The 11,917-nt window shown below is 45.3% G+C and overlaps 3 protein-coding genes across 4 annotated transcripts; 1 reads left to right on the top strand and 2 right to left on the bottom strand.

Annotated features, from left to right (window-relative positions):
- Nucleotides 1–1,577: 1,577 nt before the first annotated feature.
- Nucleotides 1,578–9,367, top strand: gtf2e2 (general transcription factor IIE, polypeptide 2, beta). 2 transcript variants are annotated; one of them, XM_084687722.1, is made up of 8 exons: nucleotides 1,578–1,814; nucleotides 2,329–2,489; nucleotides 6,711–6,802; nucleotides 7,249–7,356; nucleotides 7,482–7,664; nucleotides 7,971–8,064; nucleotides 8,176–8,291; nucleotides 8,409–9,367. In XM_084687722.1, the coding sequence occupies exons 2-8, from the start codon at nucleotides 2,330–2,332 to the stop codon at nucleotides 8,526–8,528; spliced, it is 873 nt and encodes a 290-aa protein (XP_084543848.1). In that variant the 5' UTR covers nucleotides 1,578–1,814; nucleotide 2,329; the 3' UTR covers nucleotides 8,529–9,367. The 2 variants fall into 2 exon arrangements, with proteins under 2 accessions (XP_084543848.1, XP_084543847.1); XM_084687721.1 differs by having other exon boundaries at nucleotides 1,579–1,804.
- Nucleotides 3,533–6,060, bottom strand: smim18 (small integral membrane protein 18). Its single transcript, XM_084687914.1, has 2 exons — nucleotides 5,880–6,060; nucleotides 3,533–3,859 (listed from the first exon to the last, which is right to left on the bottom strand). The coding sequence occupies exon 2, from the start codon at nucleotides 3,854–3,856 to the stop codon at nucleotides 3,533–3,535; it is 324 nt and encodes a 107-aa protein (XP_084544040.1). The 5' UTR covers nucleotides 3,857–3,859; nucleotides 5,880–6,060.
- A 2-nt stretch (nucleotides 9,368–9,369) lies between the features above and the next one.
- On the bottom strand, nucleotides 9,370–11,191 carry LOC146236665 (dynactin subunit 6-like). The gene is made up of 7 exons (XM_084687728.1): nucleotides 11,055–11,191; nucleotides 10,756–10,820; nucleotides 10,438–10,543; nucleotides 10,222–10,310; nucleotides 10,089–10,136; nucleotides 9,863–10,005; nucleotides 9,370–9,756 (listed from the first exon to the last, which is right to left on the bottom strand). The coding sequence occupies exons 1-7, from the start codon at nucleotides 11,147–11,149 to the stop codon at nucleotides 9,658–9,660; spliced, it is 645 nt and encodes a 214-aa protein (XP_084543854.1). The 5' UTR covers nucleotides 11,150–11,191; the 3' UTR covers nucleotides 9,370–9,657.
- Nucleotides 11,192–11,917: the final 726 nt, after the last annotated feature.

Here is an 11,917-nt window from a genome sequence, read left to right as displayed (position 1 = left end):
AAGTCACTCAGCTGTCAGTGATGCCTGTCAGCAATGACAAACAGCCACATCTTCCCCTCAGGCTTTCGCACACACACACACACACACACACACACACACACACACACACACACACACACACACACACACACACACACACACACACACTGCAATTGAAAGCATATACAGTACATCACCAGGGAGCTGCACATCCTGTCTATAACCTCAAGACTTCAATAAGCTTCTCCTCTTTGATACGACCCCACTCCCTTTGTCTTTCTCTCTCTCCCCCGCACACACACACACACACACACCAGCACTCACATTCAAAAACCTCCAAACAGCCTTTGAGTACAAACTGAGACAAACTCTACATCTACAATTTTTTTTTGGATCACAAGAGACCAATATTTGTCCGCAATGTTTTTTTTTCAACACAGATTTTTCAACAGGCGGAATATTTCACTCGATCTGAGCACGAGGTTGATGGTGTAAATCTGCTGATTGGAAAGGGGCTTTTTAAAGTCATTTCTTCTGTAAACTGTCTTGTTTGGCAGAAGTTAAAAGTGGCTGTTTTAACTAATGGTTCTACTGAGCCGAGGGCCATCTGAAACGGAATAATTTATGCCTTCCGCTTCATACCTCATCAGAACGTCTGATGTCAAAAAACTTGGGGTCTGCAGCAACTTTGCGTAATTCATCCATAATGTATTTCTCCCAAATTAGGCTCGCACGTGTTCAATCATTTATAAACTCTCGTTTTCTACTGGCCTGCTGAATTTTTAATTTGGGGATTTGAAAATGCTAATTTGTTCTCTGATCTATGAGGACGTGTAAAAACAAGAACGTTGATTGAATACATACTGTGTATTCGATGTTATGGAAAGTAGACCTAGCCCTACCTGTAAATGGCACTCCCCCCACCCACACACACTGCAAAGAAGTATGATTAGCCCCTTCAAAGCCAGTCTCTTACAGTTGTTATGCCGCTGACGTTACCTTGGTGATTAAGCCTACTGGCCAAAATCCTCTGGCCCAAACATGTTTAATTGGCTAACCTTTTTACCGTGCCTACTATGGAGCTGTCCCTCATTGTCACTACATAACTGGAGGGTCTAATCCTATGTGACACACATCCTATGTGTTGTTTATGTTTATTTGTGTGTTTGTGTGTATGTAGGCCTATCTGAACTTTCTCTCACGCACACACTCATATGCATGCACGCACACACACGCATACACACGTACACGAAGACCTTCCAGTTCAGGGACGAAGGAAGATAAAGTTGATAATCACCTTCCAATTAATTCCTGTTCAGACACCAAGATGCTTGACAGATGAGAGCTCCTGTTACACGTGCACACACAAACACGTGGTGGTCATTATTCAACACATTTTATACTTAACATTGTTAATGAAAGTCCTTAAATCTCCACACACATTGTCAAAACCTAAACTGGGAAAAATATGTAACAAATGTGACACCTGTATTTCCAACGCAAATTATGCTGCTTTCTGAATCACCGCTAGGTGGCAGCCAGTTCTTCTTTGGCAGATGTGACTCCGGTTTGTGATTTGCATTCAGGAGGCAGCGAGAATTCCGAAAAATCGAACAAGTAACGGAAGTCAGAGAAAGCTGTACGGTGAGCTAGCTAGATGTACACTAGATCTAGCTAAAGAGCAACCAATGAAAGGAAGAGAAAGGCACTGTGTCGCTAGCAGATTCTATTTGGATGTGGCCTTTTGTGCCTTTTGTATTGTGAACGTGTCTTTATACTAAATACCGCATAACAGTTTGGGTGAAAGGACACACGACCAGAGAAGGTAGGTTACAGTATGTAGCTTTGTTAAGTTTAAGTTGCCTCCAATTATGCTTTCTACTGTGCCAAACGACGTCGTCGTTACCTATCTTTTGTCGAATTTCGTGGCTACGTGCAAACAAATTAACGGCAATCTAATCCTGTCTATAACTTGTAACTAGTTTGCTCATAACAAAGTTAAGATGTAGACGTTTAGGAAATTGCAACCTGTCAAATAACCAGCTGTGATTTGAAGTCCGGTTTGGATAGTGTGCTCTTCCTTTCTTGGCAAACAATGTAGCTACCAGTAGTTCATCCAGATATTGTGTTATGTCTGTGTGTGTCGACATAATCCCCTGCTAACCAGATCATCACCACTGTATTGGTCATGTTAATACATTCAACTGCATTCAGATGACCGTAACACACATTTAGGGCTGGCCGGTGCTCAGTGGTTTGGCATTTGACTGCATGTCAAGGTTCAAATCCCCCTGTATATCGTTTAAGAAAAGTGTCTGCTAAAATGGATATACTATGTGTCTTGGTCAGGATGGACCCAGCGTTGCTGAGGGAGAGGGAGCTCTTTAAGAAGAGGGCTCTGTCCACTCCTGCTGTTGAGAAGAGGCCAACGGCCTCTGACTCTGGCTCCTCCAAGAAGAAGAAAGCCAAAGTCGACAAGGAGGGCTCCTCAGGGTCCAAACACAGCGCTGGTAAACACTCCTCTTTTCTACCTACCTCAACCCTGTTGACCTTGGCTGGCATACTAGCCTTCTTACAGCCTAGTTACAGCTTTTGGCTCCTGCTGTGAACACACTGTCAGTTATCTTGGTAGGGTAGGGCTACTAAGGTCTAGGTTGTGGTTTCTTGGACGTTCAACCTGATGCAGGACTCTGAAGCTGTATTGTCCGAGGCTGACATGAGCCTGAAACTGTAAAAGTGATATTCACAGACTATATGGTGACTAAATGAGTGCCAAGAGAGCCGTCCTGGTGACACCAGCATCCTTTGGACCTGGCAGATAAACTGATATTGAACACAAACACAGTGTTGTTCTCATGGGTCTTTATTTTGAATGGACCATGTTTTAGGCATGTTTTTTTTAAACATAATTTTAAGGCAAGGAAAATAATACAGTGCACATAGTTCAATGACAAACATAGCGTATTTACATCAGTGTGTTCCCCTGTCCCATTGTCTCCCCCCCCCCCCCCCCTCCCTCAGTTAAGACACGGCAGATTGAGTTGTTGGTGTCACAAGGAGATGTCATCAGTTTGTGTTGGGCCTTGGCCTGAGACCCTGTACAACAGTTAGGACACACTTTCCTCTCTGACTATATGAACTCCCTTTATTCTGATGATAGGCAAACTTGGGCTACTTCCACTGCCTTTTGCTCAGAGACCTTAGTCCTCTGTGACAGACTCCATCTTTGCTGCTGGCTTCTCTCGCATTGTGGGGGTGTTCAGTTGCTGTGGCGACGGATGGAGTGATGTGATTGGCGGCATCGTACGGACAAACAGTATTTCGATGAGATGAGAAATCTACTCTCTCCGTCTCTGTTCCTCTCCCTCTTTCTCTTTGTACAACTCCTCCTCGTTCGCTCTCTGCGCTTTCAACACGCCGCCCTAAGTCAACCATGTACTGTACAACACAGCTTGCGTTCAGGCACATGCCAGTGCTGTCAGTCTTTGTCAGTCATCGATAAGTCTTATTTAAAAGGAAGGGCAGGGGGTAATGAGACAGACCCCCCCCCCCCTCACACCACCTCAGTCTGCGACACCCCCCCACCGCTCAGACTGCCCACCATCCTGCGAAAGGTGCCGGGCTCGGCGGCGGCGGCCTCCCTCTCCTCCAGCAGCTGGCGGTGGGTCTTGCCCTTGGAGCAGCAGCCACAGTCCAGCACCTCGTAGAGCAGGGCCAGGGCGGCCAGTGACAGCACGGCCAGGACGAAGAGCAGCAGGATGACGAAGCAGGCAACGTTCCAGCCGTCGTGGAAGGGGTAGACCTCCTGCACCTGCAGGGAGACGCGGGACAGCGGGGCGGCGGGGTGAACCGGGCCGGCAGCGGCGGTGGTGTTCATGGTCTGGGGGGGGGGGGGGGGGGGGGGGGGGGGTTAGAGAGGGAGGGGGAAAGGACTTAGTCATGCTGACTGTGGGGGACTTCTGGAACACAGTGTGGAGGACTAGCTCAGATGGGGATCTCTACCTCTTCAGATACACAGTCGATGAAAACGGCCCCCCTGCGCGCCCATCTCTCTCCTCTCCCCTGATCGCCCATCTCTCTCCTCTCCCCTGATCGCCCATCTCTCTCCTCTCCCCTGCGCGCCCATCTCTCTCCTCTCCCCTGATCGCCCATCTCTCTCCCCTGCGCGCCCATCTCTCTCCTCTCCCCTGATCGCCCATCTCTCTCCTCTCCCCTGATCGCCCATCTCTCTCCTCTCCCCTGATCGCCCATCTCTCTCCTCTCCCCTGTGCGCCCATCTCTCTCCTCTCCCCTGATCGCCCATCTCTCTCCTCTCCCCTGATCGCCATCTCTCTCCTCTCCCCTGTGCGCCCTGTGAAGTGTGCAGCATGGCCACTGCCCACCCACACACATGCCCTCACATGCTTCACATGCTACGCACACATGAATTGGCATGCACACACATTCTAGACGGGCGCTCACTTAAGACGTGTGTACATTCTCTTACATGTGTGCACACTCTCTCTCTCTCTCTCTCTCTCTCTCTCGCAGACCCCCAGAGAGAAAGAGTCTGCTGACCCAGTTTGGTTGAGTGCATAAGCGAGGTAGAGGGGCAAGAGAGGGAGAGGGAGAGATGGGGAAATGTGTATGTGTGCGTGTGTGCGCGTGCACGTGCGTATGTGTGTGCATGCGCAATTGTGTCTGTGCACAAGTAAGTGCATCAAAAGCCTTGTGGAAGAGGTTCTTTAGGATATCAGTTAGCAGGTCAGCTGTGTGTGTGTGCGCACGCGCACGTGTCTGTCACTTTATATAGTAATACGATATCGGAGTGAAATCCTGCTCTAGTGTAGCCTACCGTCTCGATGACATTTCAATGAAAACCAGATTAGAAGCAGGTTACATAGCCCTTATCATAGGGGATCTCAGTTGAAATAGTTTTTAGTCTAGAACTTGTAGACTGATGTCTTGATCGTCAGCCCTAAAACAGCACTACATTAAGTCATTTTTTTCAGGGCTGTAGGTCATAGTCAGCTGATACGTAAAGCAGATTATAAAACACAACCTGAAAGAAAACAATAGACTGCAGAGGTAGATCAGACTCCTCCAGTCACCCTGTAAATGCACTGCTGATAATTTGGTTATGGGAGCAAAGTGCCATTTCCTGCATATGTGTGTGTGTGTGTGTGTGTGTGTGTGTGACAGGGAGAGAGAGGAAAAGAGAGATTGCACAGATGGGTGTTCCCCTGATGTAATTTCACCTGGAGACCTGATCTCATCCAGCCCATCCAGAGACAGACGGCCCTAGTATTCACCTCCTCCATGGCATGTTGCAGGGCCCACTGACTGCACACATAGGCGTCTCCCGCTGTGCCTGTCTGCCTGTCTGTCTGCCTGACTGCTCTCAACCATCTTCTAGCGATTTCTCTGGAGAGCTGCGAGCTGTGCTAGCGAGTTGGCATCGACACACGCACCCTCTCTCACTCACATACAAACACACACACAGAAATATGCCCAGTCATATAGTCTTTGCTGTCGTTGTTGCTTCACCACATCCATTCTCTCTACTTCTTCTCTCCTCCTATTGGGTTTATCTCTGGCTTACTTACCGTACAGTTGACTGCTATGTGACTGTCATAGTGATGAGCAATTTAATCTGAATACTGTGTGGGCTAAGCTGATGTCTTGAATTTATCCTAGTATGCTGTTTCCTTCCCATCTCTCCTCGTCTGAATGGAACGTGGAGGGACTGTTCTCTTGAAAGATTAGCCACAGAGTCATGGACAGCATGCATGCAAATGGAATATGTCCCACCATGAGGGGAAGGGGCGGGGGATGGGTGGTGGGTGGCAGGGGGTTGAAGGATTGTTCCCTTTCTCATTTAAAGCAAACACGCACCGTGCAAGTCAAACATGCACACTCACCTGGCTGTTTTAGTGGCTCCTGAGAGGATGCTTTGGCAAAGGGAAAAAAATAATTCCTCCTCCTCGTGCTCTCTCTTGCTTTCTCTGTTTTTCTTCAGTTCTCTCTCCTATATTATTTTGGTTATAATCTAAAGCTCCTCCCCTGTCCCCTCTTCTTCTCTAGCCTCTCTTCCTTATTCGTACCTCTCTATCTCTATCTCTCTTTCTCTCTCACTCTCCATCCCCCCTCCCTGTTACCACTCCTTGCAGTTCAGGCCGGCCCAACCCCATGAGACTGTGCTGCTCAATCATTGGCCACACTCCCACTGTACCCTGTTTCTATTCGCTGGCCGCCCAGACAGCAACAACAGCTCCCGCCCACGTGATGAATCATTCATGAGTCAGGCCCGCGGGCATCTTGATTGGCTGGAGCAGAGCCCAGGCTTGAGGCTACAGCATTAGGCAGAGATGCAGGCAGCATCTTGACACTGACAGAAACCAGGCCCTCCCCATAAAACACAATATTTTCATAGACCTAATATATCATATAACCTATGGGATTTATATAATGACATCTCTTGAAGTATACTTTATTTATTTTATTTTTTTCCCCTTCCCAAGTCATCTAGACTTCCTGTCTGTGTTGAACTGGCCTTGGAAAGCCCCATTGTTACCCGGCTGTCATCTCTGACCCCTTATGCGTGTTTGTTTTGTCTCCCAGGTATAAACCTCGAGGACTGCTCCGAATGATTCCGCTATGCTTGTTGAGACAAATTGAGGCCCTCCCATGTGTTTGTGTGAATAGCATGTAACCCATACAATACCATCACCTCCTCTCCTCTCTCTCTTCAGATTCCAGCAATGGCAACTTTAACCTAAAGGCTCTTACTGGTAGCTCTGGCTACAAGTTTGGCTGTCTGGCCAAGATCGTCAATTATATGAAGGTGAGAGGACTGTAGGCTAATACTGCCATCCTTCTAGATCACCCAAACAGTTCTACAAGAAACTCTGAGCTTTGCTGTGATTGTGTAAATGTCCCCCCTCCTGTCTTCAGAAAGTAAACATCTTGTAAACAAGAAAAGAAAACAACACAGTCTGCATACCGATGACAGATTAGCTGCGATGGTACACCAACGTTGTGACTCATTGCTGGCTGCATAACGGCAGCCATATTGACATGTTCAGTAGAAAGTGTGAATTTCAGCTTTCCTTTTTTTTCTCACTGTTTTTCTGAGCAGATCTTTTGAGTGTGAATTGATATCAACAATATTATGTCACTGTGCGTTGAGGTTACAGGGAGTTGTGGATTTGATTCTACTGTCCAGTTACTTTGATGTAATTGCTTTGTGTGTGTGTGTGTGTGTGTGTGTGTGTGGGGTTTCCCTCCCAGACGAGACACCAGCGAGGGGATACACACCACCTGACCCTAGAGGAGATCCTGGATGAGACCAAACTGCTGGACATTGGCTTGAAGCAGAAACAGTGGCTGATGACTGAGGTGTGTTTCATGTGCGTGTGTGTTTCTAAAGTCGGTTCCTGCACAATACTGTACCCGCCTACACTAGGAAATCACTGCAAAGAACATTGAGTTTAGCCCTTCTCCCTCCCTTTGTCTCCCCCCAGGCCCTGGCTAACAATGCTAAGATCGAGGTCCGGGATGGGAAGTATGCCTTCAAGCCCAAGTACCACCTGAAGGATAAGAAGGCTTTGCTGAGGCTGCTGGACAAACACGACCAGCTGGGCCTGGGGGGCGTGCTGCTGGACGATGTGGAGGAGGGCCTGCCCAACTCCGCCAAGGCCATCAAGGTCAGACACACACACACACACACACACACACACAGATGGGCCCTGCCCGGACTTATTGACATGTACAATAACGTACAGGTGTGTGTGTGTGTGTGTGTGTGTGTGTGTGTGTGTGTGTGTGTGTGTGTTTGCGTGTGCGTGCGTGACATACAGACGCTCTCTTTTTTTCCTCACATGCATTTAGGTTGACTACACTACTTAAGGGTCACTGCATTTCTTCAATAGATCATTTCATAATGATAACAACAGCTTAAGTGTCTGAAATGACTTTTTTTTTCTCTCTCGCTCTCTCTTGGTCTCTCTCAGGCTTTGGGAGATCAGATCATCTTCGTGACCCGGCCTGACAAGAAAAAGATCCTATTTTACAACGATAAACACTGTCAGTTTGACGTAGATGAAGGTGAGTGAGTCCACTGTGCATCACTGGCAGGGTGTGAAGCCACAGCTTTGTGGTTACCCGCATCATTGAGGCTATACTTCCTGTCCCTCCTTCTCCCCTGTTCAATCCCAGAATTCCAGAAGCTTTGGCGCAGTATTCCGGTGGATTCCATGGACGAGGAAAAGATTGAGGACTATCTGAAGAGACAGGGCATCTCTTCAATGCAGGAAACAGGACCAAAGAAAGTGGTAAATGTCTCTCTCTCTCTGGAGAACATTAAAAAGTTCCAAATGAATAACTATTCAATGCAAACATTCCATGCACAAAATAACATTGTTTGTGATTGGTTGCCCGGTTTTCTTCAGCTACCAATTCAGAAGAGAAAGAAGCCAGGCGGACAGAAGAAGAGACGCTTCAAAACTCACAATGACCATCTGGCCGGCGTGCTGGAGGACTACTCCGAGGGGGTGCCGGCCAAGAAGTGACCTCACTTTCTCTCTCCGCGTCATATTTCCTGTTGCTGGGCTTAGAAAATGGGGAGAGCTGAAAGTTGAAGTCCATTTATTGTGGCCAGGAGTTTGACTGTGCCCCTTGTCACCAAACGACTGATGCATATTCAGTCCGCCTGTTAGTGGGAGATCAAGGAAAGGAGCTACAGGCATGTTAACTCTGTATTGTATTAAGATGCGGCTCGAATGATGTCCAAAACAACCCGCTGACTGTAAAATGGGGCCATCTGTGCTTCCTTATGCTATGACATTGAGTTCTCAAGAACATCCAAACACAAAATTGACACAATTTATTTTTGCTGTGGCTTACATACCACAAATATTGTCTGCTATGGAAAAGAGGGTGTGTGTTTGTGGGTGGCAGCATTTACATTTTAATTTGTTTGAAGTCATTACTAATTTGTAGTAGTGCCTGTACTGAGTTAGTTTACATTTCTTGCTCAGTTTTTACAGTGACTCATACAGTGAGTCATATATTACATATAGATATTGTGCTAATGAGGCTGAATATGGTCACCTCAAGCGTATGCTCACGTTTTCCAACATGGCGTCAAGGACAAGGTAGTTTAATGTTGCTTTAATACAACCCCCGTTTCTGAAATTTAGTGAGGCTGGCCATTTAATGTAATTAAATGGGGATTCTGGGCTTGATTGGTGAAGTCTGACATGTTAGCACTGGGCTGGAGCAGAAGTTACTCCGCAGTCATCCAGGTTCAGAGCTACTGCTACATACTGTCCGTTTTATAGAGCTCTGATTGATGTATGGCGATGTGCATACATTTGCATATAAATAAATACAGTAAAAATGCACAAAATGTACAGCGCTGAAGCCATTTTTATTGCACCTATCTATTACTGTACAGTAATTATTATACATAATTCCATCCAAGTGAATATCTATAGCCAACTGCACCACCAACTTTTTTTTCTTCGATCATCTTTTATTACAAGTGTATAAAAACACATTGAATGTGTAATTTGGACAGACATACGGTATAAATATCGTCTACAGAAGTAAGCACTGTAGAAAGTAGAAACATGTATACATTTTAAGAAGTGAAGTTAAGATTGGAGATTTTGTTTCAGTCATAGTTTGGGTGGAAGGTCAGTTTTTCACTGGTGTGGGAGCCATTTTGACTGTTTTCTTGAGGTGGTGATAGTTGGGCAGGATCTTCATCAGAAAGTCCAGCTGAAGAGTCTGGGGCTGGAGAAAACAAACACATGCGACTCAGCGGAAACCAACTGTAATAGTTGACTGTGTTTATTTATAAGTGGATCTTGGAGATTGACCGTGCTTGTGTGTTGTATACCTGGGGCCTCTCAGTCTGAACCCGTCTCATGCATCCTGAGCCATAGATTACAGTGTTCTCAGGTATGACCTCACAGGTGTTTACAGGGCAGAAGGCGCCAATAATACAGCCGCTGGTCAGGATCACATTTCTGCCCACCTCCGCTGTGTGACAAGGTGGATAAGGTTAGCCGCCAGACAAACTTCCCAGCCCTTGGCTCTCTCAATAAGTGTGAATGAGTCCTCACCTTTAGATTCTATTACATTGTTATCTCCAATCTTCAAGGCTTGAGATGCTGAGTTGGCAGTTAAAAAATACAGTATCATATTAATAATTGGAAACGGTATGAAATAGTGGTACAGTTTAATCTTGAAGGATACTGCATCCAACTTCAAACACGTTGTTGATGCCAATGGTCATAGTTTTCGGTTCCACTCCCTCTGTGTCCGGAGTGATGTTTTCTGGGTAACTATAGAAGAAGACATTTGCTTAGTAAACTGGGAAATGAAGACGAGATGTGGAGGTTGAGTGAGCAATTGCATTAAAATAGATACGTTTATACGTCAGTTGTGGAGCATTAGTAGTAGTACATTCACCTGTTAATTATAACGGCTTGCTCCTCTATCAGATTGCCCTCTCCAATGATGATGGGTCCTGCCTCGGCGATGATGCGAGCTTTCGGGTGAACCACAGTCCTGGGGCCTGACAGGATGCATGTGCTCAGTTGATAAGATACTGGCTAAAATAAGATACATTGCTAACCACAGTACAACTTTAATGAAATGAGCATATGAATGACATTGCCCGAATACTGAAATGTTCAAATGTATTGTCTTTATTGAAAAAATATAGGCTACCTATGATTCCAAGTTAAACCCAATGGTTTTTAGTTAGCTTGATTCACAATGTCTTACCAATAGTAACATCTCCTTTTATTTCACTTTCAACGCATACCACCGCTCCAGCAGCTATTTTCACACTGTAAAACAGAAACGTTTTTTTTTTTTTTTAAGGTATGGCTACATAGCTAGCCTAACGAGCTAGCCTAGCCTACTTTGCCGACCTAATGAGTGCTGATGCTTACTGTAGTGGCAAGCAAAGTAACTAATAGTACTAGCCTCTGAAAATTGACTTCGTACAAACTTATTGCACACTATTTTGTCAGGATTTAAGACAAATGTTAATCAAGTGAAATCTCATATACTTAAATTACCTTTTCTGGGCATTTGGTTTATCAGCCATGATGAATATCGACTGTTTACATCTCGACAATCGATTTAGATTCTTAGCTAGTCTTGTGCGACGCATGCGTCAGTTAGATTTACATGTTCTGCTCACACAGTCTATGGTTCAGCCACCAGTAGGCGATAAAGTATTGCATTTCGTCTGCTGGAGTTCGAGTACACTGTCTCTGCTAACTGTTCAGCAGGAGTGGGTTTTAATTGTTTTATGGCCTGTAAAGTTAATGTTGGTGCGATGTTTATTTTTTTTGTTTTGTTTTTACAAATATTGATATATAATTGACATATTGAACGTAGGCAACAGTAAGGAGAAGTGTTATGGAACAATTTTTGTTGACACTCAGTATATTTTCATAATCACGTCAGGTGATTTATAAATAGTTTTTGCAATGGTCACACACCAGTTCGATGGAGAAATGGGGTGTAATCACAACAATTTCTAAATTCCCCTTTAGTAATGTTGGCCATTAGCCCATGGTGATAAGTTTCCGTTACCCGTTATTTTGACAAAATACATGTAGAAGACTATTCTTCAATCCCAAGCAAGTTCTTCATATAGAATGGCCAAACATGTTGGCCTTATAAACTGTCCAACTTCAGCCGTTCTGCAAAATTATTTAAATTGTTATATCCGAGCTGATCAAATTGTCCTTGCTTCATTTTCAGTGCTTTCAATTATTTTTATGCTAATATGTGGACCCATATGTTAGAGTATAACTCTCAGAATTATGTTGACATAATTATGTTGTGTAGACGACAGTTAGATTATTGAATAGTTGTTCAAATATATTTTCTGTTTGTACTCCCAGTAGGTAGCAGACAGCATTGCAGTCCC

Source organism: Hypomesus nipponensis, chromosome 22, assembly GCF_054491055.1.
Source record: "Hypomesus nipponensis isolate SF chromosome 22, ASM5449105v1, whole genome shotgun sequence".
Lineage (NCBI taxonomy): Eukaryota > Metazoa > Chordata > Actinopteri > Osmeriformes > Osmeridae > Hypomesus > Hypomesus nipponensis.
The sequence above is the reverse complement of the archived record's forward strand: the minus strand, read 5'-3'. Positions and strand labels throughout refer to the sequence as shown.

What these genes read in the sequence shown, in the direction of transcription:
- gtf2e2 (XM_084687722.1), top strand. Translation starts at nt 2,330, where the DNA reads ATGGACCCAGCGTTGCTGAGGGAGAGGGAGCTCTTTAAGAAGAGGGCT. An exon ending in AACAGTGGCTGATGACTGAG is followed by an intron (nt 7,357 to 7,481) that starts GTGTGTTTCATG and finishes GTCTCCCCCCAG; the next exon opens with GCCCTGGCTAACAATGCTAA. An exon ending in AAACAGGACCAAAGAAAGTG is followed by an intron (nt 8,292 to 8,408) that starts GTAAATGTCTCT and finishes GGTTTTCTTCAG; the next exon opens with CTACCAATTCAGAAGAGAAA.
- LOC146236665 (XM_084687728.1), bottom strand. Translation starts at nt 11,149, where the DNA reads ATGCGTCGCACAAGACTAGCTAAGAATCTAAATCGATTGTCGAGATGT. An exon ending in AAACCAAATGCCCAGAAAAG is followed by an intron (nt 10,821 to 11,054) that starts GTAATTTAAGTA and finishes TCTGTTTTACAG; the next exon opens with TGTGAAAATAGCTGCTGGAG. An exon ending in TTCAGACTGAGAGGCCCCAG is followed by an intron (nt 9,757 to 9,862) that starts GTATACAACACA and finishes TGTTTTCTCCAG; the next exon opens with CCCCAGACTCTTCAGCTGGA.
- smim18 (XM_084687914.1), bottom strand. Translation starts at nt 3,856, where the DNA reads ATGAACACCACCGCCGCTGCCGGCCCGGTTCACCCCGCCGCCCCGCTG.